General features: G+C 39.7%; 1 protein-coding gene across 7 annotated transcripts in view; it reads left to right on the top strand.

Moving 5' to 3' along the window:
* Nucleotides 1-25,164, top strand: part of SNAP91 (synaptosome associated protein 91) — a 169,870-nt gene that overhangs the window by 57,355 nt on the left and 87,351 nt on the right. For all 7 annotated transcript variants that reach the window (XM_055534931.1, XM_055534928.1, XM_055534926.1 and 4 more), the window contains exons 3-8: nt 6,246-6,388; nt 7,016-7,091; nt 7,829-7,931; nt 9,930-10,023; nt 12,266-12,377; nt 21,718-21,824. In XM_055534931.1, coding sequence (XP_055390906.1) covers nt 6,246-6,388; nt 7,016-7,091; nt 7,829-7,931; nt 9,930-10,023; nt 12,266-12,377; nt 21,718-21,824 — 635 coding nt within the window. The remainder of the gene's footprint in view (nt 1-6,245; nt 6,389-7,015; nt 7,092-7,828; nt 7,932-9,929; nt 10,024-12,265; nt 12,378-21,717; nt 21,825-25,164) is intronic.

Below are 25,164 nucleotides of genomic sequence, written 5' to 3'. Positions count from 1 at the left end.
CATTGTGTAAACCTCTCTGAGGCTAATCCCAACGTCTGAGCCCTGGGTTCTAGGCCTTATCCTGCCTGGAGAACATCCCATAAATTACCTCTTCTCTCTTTTCAAACTCAGCTCTTTTTGATTTTTCCTTCTTGGTCTCAAACAAGCTTAAATGCCTCCTAGCTTTAAAAATGTCACATCCAGGCTGTGCTTAGGCTTTATAATTATTTCTTTTACATGGCAGCAGTCTCCTTGTCACACCTTCTGTTCTTAGGGTTCTGGTTGCTTGGACTTTCTGTAGAGTTTGATACCAGTTATCCCTAATAGCTACTTGAAATATTTGAAGCTCTCTTATTAATTGGCTCCAAAATTTAATTTTCCCGGGCTTCTCTTCACCATTCTGTCTGCTTTTTTACTCAGTTCTTTTCCAGTCATCTCTTAAATATTAGCATTAGTCACTTAGTTGTGTCTGACTCTTTGCAATCCTGTGGTCTGTCCATGGAATTCTCCAAGCAAGGATACTGGAGTAGGTTGCTGTTCCCTTCTCCATGGGATTTTCCTGACCCAGGGGTCAAACATGGGTGTCCTTCCTTGCAGGTGGATTCTTTATTATCTGAGCTACCAGGGAAGCTGTCTTAAATATTGGACTTCCTTAATTTTGCTTCTTATTTCCTTATTTATAATGAATACTTTTCATTGTTCTGTGTATGATCCATGGCTTATCTCCTCTGCACGCATGATCTCATCTCCTATATCGTTGCTGCTGTTGTTCAGTCGCTCAGTTGTGTCCAACTCTTTGTGAGCCCATGGACTGCAGCACGCCAGGCTTCCCTGTCCTTCATTATCTCTAGGAGTTTGCTCAAATGCATATCCATTGTGTGTATGATGCCATCCAACCATCTCATCCTTTGTCACCCCCTTCTCCTCCTGCCCTCATCTTTTCCCAGCATCAGGGTCTTTTCCAGTGAGTTGGCTCTTTGTATCAGGTAGCCTAAATATTTGCAGCCTCAGCTTCAGCATCAGTCCTTCCAATGAATAGTCAGGGTTGATTTCCTTTAAGAATGACTGGTTTGATCTCGTTGCTATCCAAGGGACTTCCAAGAGTCTTCTCTAGCACCACAGTTTGAAAGCATCAGTTCGTCAGTGCTCAGCCTTCTTTATGGTTCAACTCTCACATCTGTACATGACTACTGGAAAAACCAGAGCTTTGACTATACAGACCTTGGTTGGCAAAGTAATGTCTCTGCTTTTTAATATGCTATCTAGGTTAGTCACAACTTTTCTTCCAAGGAGCCAGTGTGTTTTAATTTCGTGGCTGCAGTCACCACCCACAATGATTTTGGAGCCCAAGAAAATAAAAACTCTGTCACTGTTTCCATTTTTCCCCATCTGTTTGCCATGAAGTGATGGGACCAGATGCCATGATCTTAGTTTTTTGAATATTGAGTTTTAAACCATATTTTTCTCTCTCCTCTTTCAGTCTCATCAAGAAGCTCTTTAATTCCTCTTTGCTTTCTGCCATTAGGGTGGTGTCAATCATCTGCACATCGGGGGTTATTGATATTTCTCCCTGCAGTCTTGATTCCAGCTTGTGCTTCATCCAGCCCGACACTTCATATAATGTACTCTGTATATAAATTAAATAAGCAGAGTGACAATATAGAGTCTTGACATACTCCTTTCCCAGTTTGGAACCAGTCTGTTGTTCCATGTCTGGTTCTAACTGTTGTTTATTGTTGCTGGTGGCTCCCGAAGTTGTGTCTAGGCCGTGCGTTTCTCCTAAGCTTTAGAACCAGCTTCCAGGCCCCTGAGCTTTCCTGGTGGCCCAGGTGGTAAACAGTCTGCCTGCAATACTGGAGACCTGGTTTGCTGGGTCAGATAGATCTCCTGGAGAAAGAAATGGCAACCCACTCCAGTATCCTTGCATGAAGAATCCCATGGAAGAAGAGCCTGGCAAGCCCCAGCCCGTGGGGGTCGCAAAGAGTTGCACACAACTGAGTGACTAACATTTCATTTCTTTCCAGTCCCCTGTCAGGCATCTCAACTTGAGTTCCAACAGCTACTTCATATATATCATGTCAAAAATAGTTTATATCTCCTTTGGAACCAGCTTTCCTACTGTGTCAGTAAAAAAGTATTCACTGGGCCTTAAACTAGAAATCTGTAATTAAATTTAAGATTCCTTTTCCTTTTCCTTACAATATCTGTGTGCTCACTTGCAAATCCCCATCAGCTTTACCTCCTAAATATTTTTCTGCTACTTGCATCATTTCTCTGTCTCCACTGCCTTTTCATGAGTTCAGGTTCATCTTCTCCCTGGCTCTCAGCTGGGCTTTCTAACTTGACCTTGTCTCTGTTGTATATTTTCAGACAAAGGTAATTATTTCTTATCTTGTATATCTTCTTACCTTGCAGATATTATTTAGTAGTCGGCCAAGTCATGTGGTTGCCTGTAAAAGAAAAGTTTTACTGGTACTTTTCTGCTGAAATACTCCCAGGGGTTCCCCTTGCTCCATAGGTTAAAGTTGAAACTCTTTAATGTGAGGTGTGAGATCTCTCACTGGCCTTTCCTTGGCTCTCTAGTTAAGCTCTCCTCTCCATCTGCCCACATATGCACAGCCCCAGACCACCACAGTTCTCCTAGGAGGCACTCATTTTTTAAAATTTTATTTATTTTTAAAATTTATTTAAATTGGAGGCTAATTACTTTACAATATTGTGGTGGTTTTTGCCATACATTGACATGAATCAGCCATGGGAGTACATGTGTCCCCCATCCTGAAACCCCCTCCCACCTCCCTCTGCATCCCATCCATCTGGTTTGTCCCAGTGCACCAGTTTTGGGTGCCCTGTTTCATGTATCAAACTTGGACTGGTCATCTCTTTCACATATGATAATATACATGTTTCAATGCTACTCTCTCAAATCATCCCACCCTCACCTTCTCCCACAGAGTCCAACAGTATGTTCTTTATATCTCTGTCTCTTCTTCTGTCTCAAATATAGGGTCGTCATTACCATCTTTCTAAATTCCATATAGATGTGTTAATATGCTGTATTGGTGTTTTTCTTTCTGACTTCACTCTGTATAATAGGCTCCAGTTTCATCCACCTCATTAGAACGGACTCAAGTGCGTTCTTTTTAATAACTGAGTAATATTCCATTATGTATATGTACCACAACTTTTTATCCATTCATCTACCAGTGGACATCTAGGTTGCTTCCATGTCCTAGCTATTGTAAACAGTGCTGCGATGAACATTGGGGTACATGTGTCTCTTTCAGTTCTGGTTTCCTTGATGTATATGCCCAGCAGTGGAATTTCTGGGTCGTATGGCAATTCTATTTCTAGTTTTTTAAAGAATCTCCACACTGTTCTCCATAGTAGCTGTACTAGTTTGCATTTCCACCAACAGTGTAAGAAGGTTCCCTTTTCTCCACACTCTCTCCAGCATTTATTGTTTGCAGACTTTTTGATAGCAGCCATTCTGACTGGCATGAGATGGTACCTCTTTATTTTTTAATTGGGGAATATTTATTTTTTAATTGGGGGATAATTGCTTTACAATATTGTGTTCATTTCTGCCATATATCACGTGAATCAGCCATAGGTATACGTGTGTCCCCTCCCTCTTAACCTTCCTCCCACCCCATCCCACCCCTCTTGATTCAAACCCAGTGCTCTGTCACAGCCATCATTTTTTTTTATTTTTTATTTTTTTACAGCTTTACTCTTTGCACATTTGCTAAAAATGTCCTCACTCCCCTCCCACGTCACAGCTGACTTTAGGGTCCCACTCAACTCTCCATTCCATGGCATCTTTGCTAATGCTCCACCATATTCTCAGTGCAGTGTATGGATCACAGCATTTACAAGCATTTACTTTGGGTACCTACTTTCTTCAGACCATTTGTAATCTCTGTAATAACCCCGTGCTCAGTCGCTTCGGTCACGTCCTGTACGACTCTTTATGACCCTATGGACTGTAGCCGGCCAGGTTCCTCTGTCCATGGGATTTTCCAACTAGGGATACTGGAGTGAGTTGCCATGCCCTCCTCCAGGGAATCTTCCCGACTCAGAGATCAAACCCAAGTCTCCTGCAGCTCCTGCATTGCAGGCTGAGGTTTTACTGCTGAGCCCCCAGGGAACCCTTGTGATAACTCTGAAAGGTAGTAATTATTACTGCCATTTTAAAGTTAAGGAACCAAACCACAGGTATATTAAGTGATTTCTCTGAAGTTGTACATCTAAATGGTTGCTGAGCTGGGCTCTGGACCTGGGTTCTTTCCTGCTCTGTCACCCTGCATCTCTGTATTCTTCCAGGGACTTCTTTATTATCTGAGCATGTATTCATCTACTCTGATCAGCAGTACATTTCCACATTACCAGTTCAATAAATAAAGGAATAGAAGAGCTTGTAGCTGATAATGAGTTTCAGGTATAAAGCAGTCCTATGATATAATCTTGGAAAATCATGTTAGAGCATAGCAATTTGTCTTTTTCAAAGAACTGTTTATTTAGATTCAGGGGAAAGTATTTTGGTTATTATACATTTTGTTCAACACATGTTTACTGCGTGCTATGTTCTCCAAAGCCCTGCCAGGAAACAGACATTGGTATGATTGTTTCTGTCCTCAGGGAACTATAGGAACTTATGACAGACAGACATCTGATGTGGGTGTGTGTGTGTGCGCGCGCGTGTGCATTCAGTCATGTCCGACTCTTTGCAACACCATGGACAATAGCCCGCCAGCTTTTAGGCACTAAAAATAAAATGCCTCAGGTTTTTAAGCAGAGGAACATGTGACTACATTCAAATAGGACCAGGAAAGATTTCCTGAAGAATGAGTAGAATTCCAGTAAAAGGAGACTTTATGGGATGGCTGTTCAGGGGCTAGAAGTTTAAAATAAATGTAAGAAAGAAATCTGGTTTGGTCCATTTATAATTCATATCAACGATTGATACCCTTTAATTGTAGATAAGAGCTATTTCAGTGATGGAGTATCAATTTAAAAAAATTTATTTTTTTGTAAAATAGATGCATAAGACAAATGTGGAGCTTAATGAGTCCTAAGTGTGGATTTTAAGTGAGAAACAGGATGGGTTTGTCATTGCGTTTGTTGCATGGACTAGCCTAGGCCCTGGGTGTCACATTGGTCCTCTGTAGGGTGGGGATGACCTCTGGTAGAATTCCTGCAGTTTTGTTTTGCTAAAGAGGTTACCTTGTGCTGTTAAAATAGTCTTAAGGCCACACTGCCCCAGAGTGGCTTCACTTCTGTTCCTTAGCACATAATCCTTGGCTGCCTCAGCTAACTTTTTGACAGTGCTCTATTTTCTGGTTTCTGGGCAGCCTCTTTTGGGGCTATAGACCTTTTTTTCCCTTGAGGTACAGCTAGAATCACAGCTAATATGGTAGATGTGGACAGTCAATGTGTTACAAAGATTTGCTGTCTTATAAACTCAGGTCAAATCATAGTGGTTTAATGCCTATATGATGTTCTGTAAAACCTTTAGATGGGTTTAAAGGAATTCTTCCCTGTTTTAGTGTTTACTGTCCTCTGCCACTTACATGACAAGTGTGTTCATGGCTGCTGCTGCTGCTAAGTCGCTTCAGTCGTGTCCGACTCTGTGCGACCCCATAGACGGCAGCCCACCAGGCTCCCCCGTCCCTGGGATTCTCCAGGCAAGAACACTGGAGTGGGCTGCCATTTCCTTCTCCAATGCAGGATAGTGAAAAGTGAAAATGAAGTCGCTCAGTCGTGCCGGACTCTTAGTGACCCCATGTTCATTAGCACCCATCAAAATTAAAATCCAGATGAAGTAGGCTTTTTGATATAATGTTTCAAAAAATATGCTGTTGCCTTCAGATGGTGTATAGAATAAACATCTGCATGTTTAAGACATTGTTCTAGAAGTGATAACAAAAAGGATTAACATGAAGCTTAGCATTCCTGGAGTTTGTTATTTCTAAAAAAAAATGACACTGGGGCCAGAAAATGGATTAAATTCAGAAGAGAATACAGAAGAGAATTCAATAGGAAAAAAAAGCCCAAGAAAAAGTAAATACATTGGGTAAATGTATTTATTAATATGTGCCCATGTGTGAAAATATTACATACAGTTTTTGAACATTTGTTTAGCTGTTGTCAATGCAATTTTGGACTCATACTTTTGTAAACAGGTTTAAATGTTTAAAATTTGAAATGAATTTTTTTTTTATGCAATCATTTGTGTTATTGACTGAAATCTTCTGTTCTCATAGATTTGATCCAGGCTACCAATGAGACCAATGTTAATATTCCTCAGATGGCAGACACGCTCTTTGAGCGGGCAACGAACAGTAGCTGGGTGGTTGTATTCAAAGCTTTAGTTACTACACATCATCTCATGGTGCATGGAAATGAGGTAAAGCTTGTAGACCTGAGTATTCTTTTTTTGGCAGGGGAGGGAGACTGATAAGCCTTAAGTCCCCCTACATTTACTAATTAGAAAAATAAGAGGAAGTATATAGAAAAGTCATCTGGAGTACAGTTTTGCTCTTCTGTTTACCCATGTTTCAGAAAAATGTTGTTAGACATGTGTTAAATATGTATATACCATGTAAACCTATTAATGGACAAATATGTTAGGAGAAAGAAACAGCAAGATTGTTTTTCCTATTGGAAGTACTCCTTTGTGCCCTGTGTGAAAATTGCTTACATAACAGTGTTTCATTTTGGAAAATACTGACAAACTAAAAATTAGCCACTTTATATGGGATGCCTACTGAATCCTATTAAATTCAAATGTTTCTGTTATACACAGAAATGCAAGATCATAAAACTTAATTCTGATTCAGTGAATATGGGATTCAGTTTTTATTCCCCATTAGAGAAAACCGGGAGACTAGGAAAATATACTGAGTGAAAAAAAAAAAATCACAATGAGAATGCATATTTTTAGAAATTCTATAAAAATTCCCTTTAATATCAGAAATTGTTGAAATTAATTCTTTGAGAATATTGATATTTGATTCTGATTTTTGTTTTTCAGAGATTTATTCAGTATTTGGCTTCTAGAAATACACTCTTCAATCTCAGCAATTTTTTGGACAAAAGTGGATCCCATGGTAAGAATATTATGTTTTATAATTTTCTTGCTAATGTTTTTGGTACAGAATCTTTTGATTTTTTTATTTATTCAAAATTCATTGAAAATCACTGTAACTGATAGCTCCACTTGGTATCTAAGAATAAAATATAAATGTAACTAGTTACTTTATAGTAGCTTTAAAATATTTGTTAGGTAACTCAGTATATGAATTATATATTAATTTTATTTTTTGTCTTTCAGTATTTACCTTAAAAAATAACAGTGGGTATGCTAGACCCACAGTTGTTTGTTTATGAAGGTATAGGAGGCAGTGAAGTTAAAAATACATTCCCAACTTAAAAGTACTCAGTTTTAAATGTTTTTCTAAATTAATAGGATTTGTACTACAATCATGTGTTCATTCACCATATTTTCTGCTTGTCTATTATGTATAGGCAAGCACACCAAGCATGAATAGCTCTCAGATAACTACATGTATTGAGTCTGAAATAATTAACAAAAATGCGAGGAAAAATCAGAAAAGACATTCTGTGCAAAGATGGTAGCATAACTAAATGGAATAGTCTTGGAATGTCTCATGCCAAAAGTATTTTTGCCTGAAGTAGGATTTTAAATGAGGCCTTTCTGGTACACTTATTCACCTCATCTTAGAATTATTTACATTTGAGGAGTTTAAAAAAAAAATTGGAACTAAGCAAAGCACAGTTGAACATATTTTATTTATTAGTTTTATTTCCTCTGCCCTTCCTCCAGGTTATGACATGTCTACCTTCATAAGGCGCTATAGTAGATATTTGAATGAAAAGGCTTTCTCTTACAGACAGATGGCATTTGATTTTGCCAGAGTGAAGAAAGGGTATGTTGTTTTTTTTTCTCATATTTGTTTGCACAGAGTAAGTCTTTGAGACATACATGATATATCTTCACTAAGTTAAATACCAACTAATTTTGGTCATGGAGGCCCAGTTTACAGTCACCTAAAAAAAAAAAAAAGAAACTCAACTAGTAATATTATGAAAGTTAGCCTTGAGGTTGCAATGTTACTGTGTTTTTATTTTCATGCAGAAAATCTGATTTGCTGCTCAAAGTTGACATGGTACAACAGTTTATTTTGTTAAAATCAACTCAAAATTCTTGAATACTTTTAAATACTGTTACATACTTTTAAATAATTTTAAATGGAGAGAATTTAAACAAGTTTCATTAAAAGAATGTGGCTGTAGCTGACAATAATTATTTCAGTATGTTTTGTTTGAGGTGAAACTGAACTGTGTGTATGCATGGAGATCTGTTTTTGACAGGTAATACTGTTCTACTATTATACATTGTTGTTGCTATTGACCTACTAAGTCTTGTCCCACTCTTTTGCAACCCTATGGATGTAGCCCAGCAGTCTTCTCGGTCCATGGGATTTCCCAAGCAGGACTACTGGAGTGGGTTGCCATTTTCCTCCTCCAGGGGATCTTCCTGACCCAGGGACCAAACCTGCATCTCCTGCATTGGCAGGCAGATTATTCACTACTGAGCAACCAGGGAAGCCCATACTATTATACATGCACACACATAAGCACAAATACAAACACACCATAATTGAACTGATAATACTCATGTCCATTGAGTTGATGATGCTATCTAACCATCTCTTCCTCTGCAGATCCTGTATCCATTCATAATTTGAAATAATGGCAACATATAGAAATTTTAATATTTTAGTCTCAAGAATCACCCCCAAAAGATATAGCTCTATTTTCTGATAGCTGACCTAAATTTAGCTGAAAAATATAATCTTGCCTGTTCAAAACAGATTAGTTTCTTATGGATAAGCGTTTTATAAAATTAAGATTTTGGCTTTATCCCCTTATATTAGAGATGATTCTGGTTCATATGCCTTCCTCTGGCTTCTTATGTAGCCCCGGGCAGCCTTAGCTGATGTTCTAGCTCGATCATGACCTCTCCACAATAGGGCCACAGCCTTCTTAGAAACTTCTGAACCCTGAATAGGCAAATAAGGGCACTTGGGGATGCCCTTCCTGCCCCAGAAGTGGGAGAGACCCCAAAAGCTGCCATTATCAACCCGTTCACATCACCTGGGCATTTTCCTCCACTGTTTTGGTCCTGCTGCCCCTTGACTATTTGGATACAGGGGCTCCTTGGGAGGCCTGCAGTGAGTGCTCCCTGCAGTGCTCCATGCAGTCTCATTCTCTTCAGCTGGTTATTTACACTCAGCTCTCTTTGACCAACCTGCAAATCAGAATGTCCTTTTCATCACTTGATGGTTAATAGTATAAATTCTGCTCCTAGTCTACAGGTTTTGAAGTCTTCCAAGACATGTTTTATCTCTTTCTCTCTCAAAAACAAACAAGCTGGGGTTTAGGGAACCTAGAGTGTTAATACTAGTATTAATATTTTTGTTGTAGACTTAGAAAAGTCCATTCATAAATTCAACTGGCCTCTTTCATCCAGACCACACTGAGGGTGGTGCATAGAAAGCATTGCCTGTGTATTTGAGGATTGTGAGTACATAGAGGAGAACCAACACGGCCTCTTCTATCTCAAAATCAACCTGCAGGGCTCAGATGGTAAAGAATCCGCCTGCAGTGTGGGAGACCTGGGTTTGATCCCTGGGAGGGGTTCCCCTGGAAGAGGAAACAGCAGCCCACTCCAATATTCTTACCTGGATAATCCCCGTGGACAGAGGAGCCTGAAGGGCTATCGTCCGTGGGGTCACAAAGAGTTGGACACGACTGAGCGACTGAGCACGCACAGCACAGAAGGAAAATAGCTTAGAACGATGTGCATGGTCTCAAGTTTTCCACATACAAGTAAGTTTTGCCTTTTCCTTTCTTAATTGTAGGGCTGATGGTGTCATGAGGACAATGGCTCCTGAGAAGCTGCTGAAGAGCATGCCCATACTGCAGGGGCAGATTGATGCGCTGCTGGAGTTTGATGTGCGTATCTCACCAGAAAATGCATCTTACACAGTTATGTTGCCTTTTATTGGAAAGTGGGCTGCAGATAAAGAATTTCCTTAGGAAGTATATTTAGATTCCCCTCATGTCAGTGAGGGAGAAGGCACTGGCGACCCACTCAGTACTCTTGCCTGGAAAATCCCTTGGATGGAGGAGCCTGGGAGGCTACAGTCCATGGGGTCGCTAAGAGTCGGACACGACTGAGCAACTTCACTTTCGCCTTTCACTTGCATGCATTGGAGAAGGAAATGGCAACCCACTCCAGAGTTCTTGCTTGGAGAATCCCAGGGATGGGGGAGCCTTGTGGGCTGCCGTCTATGGGATTGCACAGAGTCAGACACGACTGATGTGACTTAGCAGCAGCAATAGCATATCAGTGAGGGGCTTCCCGGGTAGCTCCGTTGGTAAAGAATCCACATGCAATGCAGGAGACCCTAGTTCAATTCCTGGGTCAGGAAGATTCCCTTGGAGAAGAGATGGGCTACCCACTCCGGTATTCTTGGGCTTCCCTGGTGGCTCAGCTGGTAAAGAATCTGTCTGCCATGTGGGAAACCTGGGTTCCATCCCTGGGTTGGGAAGATCCCCCGGGAGAAGGCAATGGCAACCCACTCCAGTGTTCTTGCCTGGAGAATTCCACAGACAGAGGTACAATCCATGGGGTTGCAAAGAGTTGGACACGACTGAGTGACTAACACTTTCATTTTCATGTCAGTGAACTGGATTAACACTTAGTTTAGGCTGTCAGTGCGGTGGAGATGATTTTGGTTGCCCAGATTGTCAGAGCAGTTTACAGGTGTTAAATAACTTTAGTCCTGGAAAACCACACAAGCAGTGCATTCTTGGATCCGTATGTTCAGAGCAGGATGGTGGCCTCCTGTTGTGTTTGACAGGATCAAGTGGCTGCAGAAGGGACGTCCGGCAGGTAAATACCCCAGCCTGCTATTAAAAGCCATTTTATACAGTCTGCTTGTGTGACACCATCCGCAGAAGAGAATTATTTTTCTTCTGTCATGGTCCTTCTTTTGGATGATACCAACATGACTTGTTTCTTAAAACCAAACCTGTGTCATGACTCTGGTGTAACTATACTAGTTTATACATGAGATAAGATTATATAGAACCAAACACATTTGCAGCAAGTAAAATTGGAGAAATCTGAATCAGATTGGTATATTGTATCAGTATCCATATCCTGATTGTGAGATTGTACTATAATTTTGTAAATAGTATGTGGAATCTCTGGTTTTTGTTTTTTTTTTAATAATTGAATGTGGACTTGTAGTAATTTCAAAATAAAAGTTCAATTAAAGAAACATATCTGATGCATGAAAATAAAATATTCTGACATAAAGGGAGAGTTATAACTCACCTTGTTAGCTTTCCTCTATTTTTGTGGTTAACTAAAACAAAGATTTTCCTCAAATACTATTATTTGAAATCTCTGTTAAGACTATTTGGGTTAGTCTATCACCAAGTCCTAGTCACAGCACCCAACTCCTGTGAAATTTCAGAAAAAGCAGCAAACCATGTTACTGTCTTATGAAAGATTTTACAGTAAGGAGTTCCCTTAGCTATATGTGGAACTACTTCCCTTAACTTTTTTGTCTTTATTCATTAATTTTTCTTAGCTTTCCTTACCTTTAATGATGGTATTGTCTTAATTAAAAGAGAAAAGAAGTCATAGAATGAGAAAGAGCAGAGCAAGGATTGGGAAATGGGGAGAAATTATTCTTCTTTTTGCTGGTGATTAGAGTGTTTGGTGGGTGGTGGGTAAATGCTATGAGTCTCAAGAATTACTTTAGGGGTAGTTGGCTAAGGTGTCTATTCCCTATGCTAGGCTTCCTCCATGACTCACTGCAGGCCCCTGGTGTCTGAACCCTTCCGAAGAGACTATTACACATGGGGAGGGAAAGAATGTACTATAACACGGTGGAAGCAGCAAGAGGACAGGTGTTCAGAAGTTGGGTTTGGTTTATCTGTGGCTCATTAATCAAATGTGTATTTTTCTTACACTTAATAGGCCAACTTCATTGACTTAAATTGAAGCAAACAATTGGCAATCCTTTTTTATATATTAGTAGGGTTACTAAAAGAGTTATATAGCATCTGTTGAATATGAGTCAATTTCTTGGTAATAATTTGAGACTTTTTAACGCGCTCTGAGAAAAATTGTCATTTGATGACTTGCAGTTAACAGATGAAATTTTCATCTTTTTTCTAGGTGCATCCAAATGAACTAACAAATGGTGTCATAAATGCTGCATTTATGCTTCTTTTCAAAGACCTTATCAAACTTTTTGCTTGTTACAACGATGGAGTAATTAATTTACTTGGTAGGTAGAATTACTGAATGGTGTCTATGAAGAGAGACTGTATCAGAATGCAGAGATTTAGATACCACAGACTTCATAAAAAATCTAAAGACATGACTCAGGTCACACTTCTGTGTGTTTTCTTACATCAAGGTTAAGTGCAGGGAATGGAAAGCACTCTAGGTATTTTCAGCAGAAAGGGATTCCATACAGGGGTTTTGGTGCTTAGAAAATTTTGGATTGACTGAAGGAACAGATTCTGGGCTTTGCCTCTTGGATTAAGACTCATAATGATTAATAACTTCCACTGTGCTGACAGCCACCTCTGAAACCACCCCTGACATGCTCCTATTTTGAAGTAATTCCATACGTCTCACCATCTTTCCTTCCACATAAAGTGAAAATGAGATAGAGATACTGCTTGACGATTGGCCTACAATAAAAGATTTCTTTCTACTGACAAGTCACCCCTTCCTGGGATGTAATGATTCAGCAAACCTCTTCCAGCTGGTGCCAGTTTGAGAAAACATCTCTAAGTCAAGCTTGAATTCTCTTTTCTGTCCACTGGTCATAGAAAACTCCCCAGTGACCATAGGCATCATTGGATGGGGAGAAATAGTTATCCAGAAGACATAGGTGCAGTGGGAGTTGAGCCACCTGTTCATACAACCTTACCTGGGTGTTCAGGAGCTACTCCAGGCTGATCTCTTATATTACCACCTCCATTTGGTGATGGATTATCTTCTTGCACTTGTTCAGCTTTATGGTTTGGTGTATTAGATATTGCTTGGTCTTACAATCACTTGGTGTTCTCTGAGGTCAGAACCCTAGTCTCTAGAAGCAAGCCAAGAGCAATTTTTCCAAAGGAGATTAGTTACTGTCTAAGAAAGATATGGCCCTGCTTCAAAGCACTAGTAGTGTCTACTGTATTTTCCTACTGGTGTGTGCCAGAGCCGTCCTGCAGCATTTGGATCTGCTGCAGGCACTCTGGGTGCCTTTCCATCTGCAGGATCTCAAGCCCCATGGTGCTGCAGGTTGGAGCAGTTGCAGAGTCATCCTTGATCTGGGCCCTGCTTCCATGTGACACCATACCGGATGCTCTGTTTAGAGCAGCACATACACGTGTTGTGTGTGTTACCTCAAAACTGAAAAAAACCTCAGCAAAATGCCTGCATTTTGGAAGTACAAGGTGAAGCAGTGTGTTTTTCCTGTGGAGGGGACCTTTGGACCCACAGAAACTGCATTGAGGTAGCAGATCCCTAGGCTTTCATAGACTCTCTCCTTCCCTTTGACCTGCATGTGACTTATTAAGGCACCTACCATATGTGAAATTCTTGCCCACCAGCTACAGTCAGCCTGATATCGTCAAATAGTATCCATTGACGTTAGCATAGCCAGAGAAATTAATATACTTAAAATAAGACAGTGAGCATGTACCGGCATCCTTGCCAGATGAAAGCAAACTACTTCTAATGGGCTCTGCTTACTGGACTAAGTACAAAAGAATTTGCTAGTTTGTTAGATGCTTATCCCATGGCAGGAACTGTGCTGATTTTATGCTGGAAAGGACAACACATCTGGATGTCTGCCAGTAAGAATCATCACCTGATCGAGTTTCCAGTAACCTGTGGTTCATCTCTAAAATCCACTTACCTTTTGCACAAGCCAGATATGAAAGTTTAACTGGGAATATGATGGAACTGCTACCCTGTATGTTTGCAGAGATCAGGAAACTGATGTGAGGATTCTGCTAGATTCAGAGTATTTCTGTTCCATCTACATATTCAGAAAACTGGGAAAATAACCAATGTTAGTTTTGTGCATCCACTGATTATAATTTTTTTTAATCTCCTAATCCCCAGAAAGCCTTCACTCAGATTGGTAGAAAATAATAGCAACATTTTTGGGATCCCTAGAGAATAGCATCAGCTTAGAGTCTGTGTCCCTGAAAACTGGGTATGTCCCTTTCCCGTGTGTGTAGTCACTCTGGTAAATGTCCCTTTGCCGTAGAGTAGGAATAGATACTTTGGGCTGTCTTTCAAGGCTTTGACTCAAGAATATCTGGAGGGCTTGTTAAAATTGAGATTGCTGGACATTAACCCAGAGTTTGTAATTCAGTAGATCTGGAGAAGGAGATGGCAACCCTACTCCAGTATTCTTGCCTGGAGGGTCTGTTGGACAGAGGAACCTGACAGGCTACAGTCCATGGGGCCACAGCTTTGGACATGACTGAGCACGCATGCACACATATCTAATTCAGTAGGTCTAGGGTAGGGCCTGAGAATTTGCATGTCTAGGAAGGGCTTGAAAGGTACCGTTACCACTGATCTCTGGGACTTCCATTTGAGAACCACTGTGTTAGAGCTACTCACGAACACTCAGGCTAGTATTTCGAATTGGTGATTTTTGGCCTATTCACTCACATTGATGAGTTATCAGTGACAACACAAAAGACAATGTAGTGGTCCCTCTTTCCTGCTCAGAACTTTAGAATTTGTTTGGTTTTTCTAGACTTATATCAATTATTATTGTCCAATTCAGGAGGAAAAAGAATATAAGACATCTAGTTCAGTTTGTTTTCAGATCAGCATGAGTAAGTTTTTTTTTTTTTTTTAACTTTACAATATTGTATTGGTTTTGCCATATATCAACATGAATCCGCCACAGGTATACACGTGTTCCCCATCCTGAACCCTCCTCCCTCCCTGTACCATCCCTCTGGGTCGTCCCAGTGCACCAGCCCCAAGCATCCAGTATCTATAAGTAAGTCCCCTAGAATATCTGGGAGCTACTTATGTTAAAAATTAATTTTTTACAATTTAAATTTAACTCAGGGTCATGTATCTTATCTGGCAACCCTACTGCCAGCATGATCGTGGACAATCTTGGACTGCTTTTAGTATGTATGGTTTTTTCCTCTTGAGGCAGACTTTGTACTCGTCTCCCGAGGGCAGGCTGGATTGCTGGGTTCTACACCTCATTCTCCGAATCGAAGCAGTTGGCGAGGGGAAAAGAGTAAGAAGTAGAGGGATGGGGCATAAGGAGAATTTTTATTTCCCTGTGGCAGGTGGGCTTCCCAGGTGGCACTGGTGGTAAAGAACTTGACTGCCAATGCAGGAGACAGATGCAGGTTTGATCCCTGGGTCGGGAAGATCCCCTGGAGGAGGAAATGGCAACCCACTCCAGTATTATTGCCTGGAGAATCCCATGGACAGAGGAGCCTGGTGGGCTATAGTCCATAGGGTCACAAAGAGTTGGACACGACTAAAGTGCCTTAGCACGCACGTGGAAGGTGGGGTGATTATAGAATCTCCAAGCAAGGCAGGACCAACACCTTCAGAATGAGAAGGAAAAGATTTTTCCAGCAAAGCTAGCTCATTTTGGTTTGAATCTACCAAGTACTTTTCTTTCTCGGTAAGAGCCCTAACGTTCACAAAGGAGACCACGCCGAGGCTAGAAATTTAATTTAGCCACACATGTTATAATTCAGCAACTCACAAGATTAGACTCTGACTTTAGCGATGACAGCCCTGTGACTTCAAGGATAAGATTATTGCAGGGCAGCATGGAGTACCATAGTCTGACTGGAGCCTTGAGCCAATCATTTTAAATCCTGTGTTGTCATTTTCCTTTTTAAGCTCTCGGGTGGAGTCAGAAGCAGGCGCCCTCCCCACCGTTCCATCTGCCTCATTCTCATCATGGTTCTCTCCCAGCCGCTGCTTGTTCTGATAAGCTTCATTCTAAGGTGCTCATTTCAGAAAACCACAGGCCATAATTTAAGTAATTATTTTGCTCCTCTGCAGCATGGATTCCACGAATCCATTTCTCCTCTAGTTGCAGGTGGTCATCTCTGCCTTCAAATTCAGTCAGGTTGCATATCTGATCCCAGACTCCCCCCTTTATTTTTGAGGGTCTGAGTTCTAAAGCCAGTTCAGCGCGGAATATTGTGTCTATGCCAGAAACAGAAACCACTCTATGTATTCTAAATAGAAGAGGATTCCAAACAAGGGGTTGCGTCCTCATGTAATTGCTGGAAGCCTGCAGGAACTGGTTCTGGGCTCGGCCTCGGGAGATGCTTCTGAAGTAATAAGTTCCTGTGCCCTAGGGAAGCTGCTGCTTCTGGGTCACTCCTTTAAGGTGTGCTGAAACCGCCTCGGCTGCCTTGCAAACTGGAAAGCTGGAGAAGCAACCCTGGATGCTGTAATCCAGGGATTTAGGGAGTCAGAGCCAGTGGCTGTGACTGCGATCATTACCCTCAAAGCCCAGGAAGCTGGAGGATGGCAGTGGAGTGCTGAGGAAGATGTCTACCCTCCCAGGAGCTTATCACTTGCTGTAAGAGAACACTGGACGGGTACAGGAAGCCTGCTGCTGCCTCAGTTTCCCCTTCCAGATCTCCCCGAAGTCTGTCTAATGTGCAGAGCTGAATTTGCCATCCTGGCTTCTCACGAGGATAGAAAAAGAATAGACTCGGGCGTACCAGTGACTGTCGAATACAGGGCCCTGGGAGGCTTTGCCTTTTGTGGGGAAAAATTCCTACCTGTGGTTTGCCGTTCAAAATCACATCACTTTTATTTCAGGTGGGAGAGTTTGTCAGCAAGCCAAGTAAGATTTTTGCCAGCCACTTTTTCTGACTGATCTTAATACTCTTCTTTATGGCTCATAAATGTGAGCTTTTGCTGAAGTTCATTTTCAGCCATGTACTATTTGGCTTTTTCTGTATGCTCTTCACGGAAAAACTTTTATCTTCATTATGATGAGTCTCACATCTATTCTTTCAGTTCTTCCCTTCCTCCTGAGCTTCAGTTTTGCATGTCTACCGATATGTTGACATTTAAATTTAGATACGCTAGTAAAGTAATGCTCAAAATTCTCCAAGCCAGGCTTCAGCAATATGTGAACCGTGAACTTCCAGATGTTCAAGCTGGTTTTAGAAAAGGCATAGGAACCAGATACCAAATTGCCAACATCTGCTGGTTGACCAAAAAAGCTAGAGAGTTCCAGAAAAACATCTATTTCTGCTTTCTTGACTATGCCAAAGCCTTTGACTGTGTGGATCACAATAAACTGTGGAAAATTCTGAAGGAGATGGGAATACCAGACCACCTGACCTACTTCTTGAGAAACCTATATGCAGGCCAGGAAGCAACAGTTAGAACTGGACATGGAACCACAGACTGGTTCCAAATAGGAAAAGGAGTACGTCAAGGCTGTATATTGTCACCCTGCTTATTTAACTTATATGCAGAGTATTATGAGAAATGCTGGTCTGGAAGAAGCACAAGCTAGAATCAAAATTGCAGGAAGAAATATCAATAACCTCAGATATGCAGATGATACCACCCTTTTGGCAGAAAGTGAAGAGGAACTAAAAAGCCTCTTGAAAGTGGAAGAGGAGAGTGAAAAAGTTGGCTTAAAGCTCAACATTCAGAAAACTAAGATCATGGCATCTAATCCCATCACTTCATGGCAAATAGATGGGGAAACAATGGAAACAGCGTCACACTTTATTTTTTGGGGCTCCAAAATCACTGCAGATGGTGATTGCAGCCATGAAATTAAAAGACGCTTACTCCTTGGAGTAATATGTCCCTGGTGGCTCAGACGGTAAAGCGTTTGTCTGCAATGCAGGAGACCCAGGTTCGATCCCTTGGTTGGGAAGATCCCCTGGAGAAGGAAATGGCAGCCCACTCCAGTATTCTTGCCTGGAAAATCCCATGGACGGCAGAGCCTGGTAGGCTACTGGCCATGGGGTCGCAAAGGGTCAGACACGACTGAGCCACTTCACTCACTATTCACTACTCCTTGGAAGGAAAGTTATGACCAATCTAGATAGCATATTAAAAAGCAGAGACATTACTTTGCCAACAAAGGTTCGTCTAGTCAAGGCTATGGTTTTTCCAGTAGTCATATATGGATGTGAGAGTTGGACTGTGAAGAAAGGTGAGCGCGGAAGAATTGATGCTTTTGAAGTGTGGTGTTGGAGAAGACTCTTGAGAGTCCCTTGGACTGCAAGGAGATCCAACCAGTCCATTCTGAAGGAGATCAGCCCTGGGATTTCTTTGGAAGGAATGATGCTAAAGCTGAAACTCCGGTACTTTGGCCACCTCATGCAGAGTTGACTCATTGGAAAAGACTCTGATGCTGGGAGGGACTGGGGGCAGGAGGAAAAGGGGACAACAGAGGATGAGATGGCTGGATGGCATCACCGACTCGATGGACGTGAGTCTCAGTGAACTCCGGGAGTTGGTGATGGACAGGGAGGTCTGGCATGCTGCAGTTCATGGGGTCGCAAAGAGTCGGACATGACTGAGCAACTGAACTGAACTGAACCATGTTCTTTTTTATGTAATTTAAAAAAATTTGGCTCTGTTGGGTCTTCGTTGTGGCACACACGATTTCATTGCGGCACATAGATTCTCTAGTTGTGGCGCACGAGCTCAGTAGTTGTGGTGCATGCACTCAGTAATTATGGCACGTGGGCTTAGTTGCGCTGTGGCGTATGGGATTTTAGTTCCCCAACCAGGGATTGAACCCACGTCCTCTGCGTTGCAAGGCAGATTCTTAACCATTAGACCATCAGGGAAGTCCCAGATACTATTTTCTTACCTAAAACTTGGCAGTCTCTGAAACAGCTCTTAAATTTGTCCTTCTTAACCTCCTTATTTCTGTTTCTAATAATTATAATTAGTTATAATAGTCTTCTAAACCTGAAACCTCAGTTTTAAACTCGCTTTGAGTTGCCCATTTACTAAAATCCATGCCAGTCAGAAATGATTCATTCTCATCCTCTCTCCCCAGGGTACCCCTTTTCATCCCCACTTCTGTTTCTGCCTTTATGATTGATTTACCGATTAAAGATATTAAGTCACATGACTCTATTCTGTTTTTGTCTTGAACAGTTCCTTCCTTCAATGCCACTTAGCTTTATGTTGACTTTTTTGAAAGATTATACTAAACATACATTTTCTCCTTAAAATAATAACACTTCAATAAATATTTTTATTTAATTAGAAAAAGGAGGTCTCTTGGCTGTGATTAGGAGCAGAAAAGAAGATTTGTACCTTTTAAAATTAGAGACCTGAGTTCTCAAAAGTGGTAGTTGTACACTCTGGCATTGAATGGTCTTTGTTCATCATTGTTGTCAACTTGGTCTTGTAAAAGTAACACTCTAGAAGATAAAAACTACACTCAGTATTCTGAGTGTTTTGAGACACGTCTGTGTTTGTTTACTAAATGGTGTTGGGAATTAACTTTATATTATAGGTGAGTTTCAGCCAAGGACTTCATGACCAATTCTCTGTATCTAAAATTGGAATCTATAGTGGTGCAGATATTTGCAAGCATTTTATCGCTCTGACCTATGAATAAGAAGATGCTTCCCTTACTGACTAATGGTCATTAGTAAGAGTCCACATGCAAAGTCTCAGTTTGTTTCACTGGAATGAGATACCTTTTCATCTGGTCCTTTTCTTAGGACAGTTATTCTGTGAAAGTCAGTACTAATATGACAAAGGACTTTATTAGCACTTTGTAAAGATTCATGTTACAAATGTCAGAATTTGATCATTTCAAATACTGAAAATCAACGTGTTATCTTTAATATGAAAGAAAAACATGCATTTCTAGGCCCATCCCCTCTGTTAAAAGTGTCAATTTCTCTGGTTTCTAAAGGGATAAGAGGACTTCAGCTTCGCACTGGTCAGTACCTGTTGCCTTTCTGTGTCATTACCACTGTTACAGAAACATTTAAGAGATTATAACCTAAAACCATCATCATTGAAAATATTTTGTTCCTTAATCCTAAATTACCAAGAAAAATAAAATACAGTAATACAATATAAACAATTTAAAAAGCGTACAGAGGAGACAAAAATTTCTTAAAAATTTGGTGCATTGGTTCTAAGAGGAAATTGGGATTATTCAGCTTGATTTCTCTTTTTGTGTTATCGCTGAAGATCTGATTCAAAGACAAACTCAGATTATAGTTTAAAAAAAAAGTAAGACACGTAGAAGAAATTGTTTTGGGGAAGATTGTTTTAAAAGAAAAAAAGTGTTTTACAGAATAGGTCCTAATTTTCAAAGGTTTAAACTGGAAAGATTTGTTCCCGTATAGCACCATACATAATTCTGTCTCTAGTTTAGAACACAGGGTAGGGTGGATAAAGAAGGTATCCTAAAATTTGGTCATTTTTTAAAATATCCACTTTCCTCTCAAATCTTAACAAGTAGAAAACAGCATGTGTTTGTTTTCTTGGTCTTTTTGCTTCTCTTGAATGCCCTACAGGGGAGATCCCTGTTAAAAAGTAAAATTACCAAAAGACTGTCAACCGAAGGTAATGAGTAGCTACCCTTGATAATTAGTTCTTTGTGTAATTATATATTATTCAACTTAAGAAAATTAAAAATACTTTTGAGGTAGTAAAATAACATGCTGAATGAAATCTAGAACTTTCAGATGTGAGAAAGCATAAAAATAGCATACGTTGTGCAAATATAAAATGATGAAGATACTGAGCCATCAGTTACAATCTAAGGTTGCCCGGGAGCTATTGTAGACATCGGCTGACTGTGTCTCTGTCTGCAATGACAATAATTTTTCCTTGAATGAATGGAGGAATGATTGGCTAGGGAAACCACTGCTAACATACTAGTTTTCTTCAAAACATGTATGGAGAAAATACAGTCTCATACTGTAATTATTATTCATGGCTGAATTCTAGTCTTGGGAGGCAGAAAAGGGCAGCAAAAGGATTCTGTAATTCTCTCTAGAAAGTTAAAGATTGAGAAAGAGGGTATGATTATAGACTAGAAAATATGAAACTCCACTGTTTTATAACTAAAAGAATAATGTTTGAAAGAATTAGTTGATGAGTGGTAAAAGCAAGTGTTATTTATATGAAATGTAGACAATTTAAAGAATTCTTTAATTCAGGGAAGTTTATAGATGATTACTTTATAATAAATAGATTATTGCTTTATAATAAACTAGTAAGAAAATAAAGATGCTGTAAGATGCAGTCATAACTTTCGAGATTGTTATCAGCAAGAATTTGGGGTAGTTTTCTGAAACTGAGTACCAGGGTATATGGATCGTGAAGTAAACCTGTCGTTACAGTGGATATATTCTTCTACTTTAACTGTATTTTCATTATTTAAATCGTTTCATGTGAGACACTGTAGAACATAATACCTTTCTTGAACTACTGGAACCTCCCTTGTTCAGGTATTTTCATACTTAGCATACACTTTAGTGCCAGTTGTTTTAATTCAGACATTAAAGTTGTAAGTAATAGTATCAGGGTAAGCTTAGAAGAAGATTGAATATAATACTCTTTTTGAAATGCTTATCTGCCTCTTCTAGAAAAGTTTTTTGAAATGAAGAAAGGACAATGTAAAGATGCTCTGGAAATCTATAAACGATTTCTAACTAGGATGACACGCGTGTCTGAATTTCTAAAAGTTGCAGAGGTAAGTGATATTAACTCATATATCTGGAGTAAACAATAGAATTCATAATCTGGAAAGACATTCTGCCGCAGAGTCACAATGTATTAGGGGCAGAAGTCATCTCATCCAGGTTCTCACCCAGATCTGTGCTCCATACTTCTGCACTTCAGTCAGATTGTTCTGTGTCCAAATAAAAGTTTCGTGGATGCTCAGCTCACTCACAGCTTTGCAAGGTGGTTCATTCCTCCATCTCACCCTATGACTGTTCTTGATTGTAAGAAAGTTATTCCTTTGTATTGAACCCTAGAAAAAAGCCCTTAAAAAGTCTGTCCATTGTTCTCAGTATGTAAATGACAAACCGTAAACTCTTTCTTACTTTATTATTTTAATAATGTAATACTTTTCTTTACTTTCTTACTTTATTATTTTGTCAAAATGATTTAAACACAAGAAAAAAAGGAAACAGTATAATTTTATAAAGTTTATAAATTGTTTCTTAAGGATGTCTCTTTATAAGTAATCACAGTAACTGTGTAGCTATACAGTCTTCTTCCTGGAGTTATCTGTAAATTGGTGTTTTCTCCTACGAAATCCAATGATCGACTCAGACTGATAGTGGAGATTATGACATTTTACTACAGTCCTTTGTCAGGATGAATTAAGGGTTCCCTGGCGTGTCAGCTAACTGATTGCTAACCCCTCAACTTTGTGAGAGGGGTTCTGAAGCTCATCCACAAAGAATAAAATGGTGTGGACGTGGGACATTTATGCCAGGTTTTTGCTGTTTTCACCATTTTCAGGCTATAACACAAGAATAGTAGGAGTTTTATACATGTAATTTCAAAAGTACTCCAGTCTGTGTTATTTTTCAAATTTCATTTATTCATGGGAATGGTAATTGTCACATTCAAATTCCAAGTTCAGAATAATCTTGCAGAATGCTATCTTTTGAGCTTAGACCTGTTCAGTTTATAATCAGAATTTTTTTTTTAAAATTATATAATACGGAAAACAAAAGGTAAAGATTAGCTGTATAAATTAATGCTTTAAAGCATTCATGTGTACTTCCATGGGTTTATTGAAATTGGTGGCCTTTAAGAAAAATAGAACTGCTTGAAACTTTTGCTGCTACACTAGTTTTTTGTATTTGATATGATTTTCCCATGATTTAACCATAAGTATCAGTATAATCTAGTAAAATTTGCCTACTTTTTTCCTGTGAAAAGATACCTAAGCACCCAGGGCAGAAGATTATTTCACGGTTCAATTAATTCCTGGTACACATTCTTTCTAGTGTTATCATCTGATATTGTGTATATCAGAAAAATAAAGCATTGGACATGTTACAGTTTGAGGTATATATTTCTCTAATCAACATGAAAAGGCTGGGATCAAGGTCTTCATGAGAAAAGGAGTGCTTATTATCAATTCATTCCATTCTTACATGTAAAATTTTATTTTGTGTCTCGATAACCTCATGTTATCTCAGACCCATTTTAAGCTGCTGAGAAGGAGATATACAGAAATTAGATGTTATTTTGAGAGTTTTAAGTATTTTTGTTTTATTCAAACTTTATGACTAAGACTTTTTGTAGATTGGATGAAATGAAAGTGAAAGTGAGTTCCTCAGTCATGCCCAACTCTGCAGTCTCATGCACTGTAGCCCACCAAGCTCCTCTGTGGGGTTTCCCGGGCAAAAATACTGGAATTGGTTGCATGCCCTCCTCCAGGTATCTTCCTGACCCACGTATCGAGCCCATGTCTCCTGCAACTCCTGCATTGCAGGCAGATTCTTTACCATCTGAGCCATCAAGGAAGCCCAGAATGGATACTAATTGACAAAGTTGTTTTTAGTAGAATAAATATTAATTGCAAGGGGCTGTGTTCTCTTTCATATTTAAATTACATTATCTATAATTTAAACAGTAACTGAATACTAATATTTAGTGGTTTGGTTATGAATGTTAAATACAGAGAATTTTCAACAAATGTACAACCCTTCTCTTTCTACGAAAAGTGATTGTGTGGGTACCTTGTATGGACTTCTGCCTGGTAAGCTGCCCTGTAGTTAACACCATTTGTCTGAAGGATGTGTGGGAGACTTCCACAATGTTGTTTATGAAATATGACTTTATTATAGGCTGTTTGGCAAATGTTAACATTAATTGTCTATCATATTAAAAGAAATATCCATAGTTCCTATGGCCATTTCCACATTTTGCAGGGGAATTGCTTGAAGTACAGAAAACTTGCCATGTTTTGAATTCTTATGCTGAAGCTTCTAAAGCAGACAGCTCAAACTTTGTAAAATGGTTATTTAACAGGTAATAGGCATGTCTGCTAAACGCACTTCCCTTTTATAGAACTAAGTTATTCTTAGTTTGTGATTCCAAGGTAAATACCAACTCGTAGGAGTTCTGTCTCCCAGAATACTTACAGACAGAAAGTGATGAGATTTCTGTAATACAGTCACACTTCAGCTCTATTACCTTAGTTAAGTGTTCAGGGCAGTAAAAATAGCAAATAAAGAAAGAATTCCTAAACTATGTCTTTAACAGAGTTACCCACTTAATAGAATCACATCACCTTTTACCTACATGATTCCATTATTAAGAATCTATAATGCTTTTGGTTTCCCTGGTGGCACAAACGGTAAAGAATCTGCCTGCAATGCGGATGACCCAAGTTCAATCCCTGGGTCGGGAAGATCCTCTGGAGAAGGGAACAGCTTCCCACTCTAGTATTCTTGCCTGGAGAACTCCATGGACAGAGGAACCTGGTGGGTTACAGTTCATGGAGTGGTAAAGGGTTGGACACGAGTGAGCATCTAATACACACACATAATGCTTTAATTTCAAACATGCTGACTTCATTCATATTAGTATTTTAATAGATCATCTCAAGAGGTATTGATATACAGACGTGTGAAGTTGCCTTAATTTATAATTCCATAATTTGAAAGAATATGAGTATAAGGATGACACAGATAGCTCCCAACAAAGAATTACCATCCCAAAATGCCAATACCGCCAAGTTGAAAAACCTTTTTGGAGATACAGAGAAGGCAAAAGGAAGAAGTTAGCTCATATGTGTCACTCATGTGGATTTTCCACTCTCCAGTTTGACATACTGTCTTTGCAGAAGCCTGACACTTAGACTTCCTGCGTGTGCTTCTACATTTCCACAGCTTAACAAAACACTTCGATTCTCAGAGAGACACATTTTTCTGTAAGCCTCAATTTCCTCATTTATACAGCATGAGAAAATTAAAGTTACGATTTGTATTTTAATCCCAACTTTTTATTTTGAATAATTTTCAAACCTATAAAAAGAGTTGATAGAGTTGTATAGTGAACTCCTG

The sequence above is a fragment of the Bubalus kerabau genome, chromosome 9 (genome assembly GCF_029407905.1).
Source record: "Bubalus kerabau isolate K-KA32 ecotype Philippines breed swamp buffalo chromosome 9, PCC_UOA_SB_1v2, whole genome shotgun sequence".
In the NCBI taxonomy this organism is placed as follows: Eukaryota; Metazoa; Chordata; class Mammalia; order Artiodactyla; family Bovidae; genus Bubalus; species Bubalus kerabau.
The sequence above is the reverse complement of the archived record's forward strand: the minus strand, read 5'-3'. Positions and strand labels throughout refer to the sequence as shown.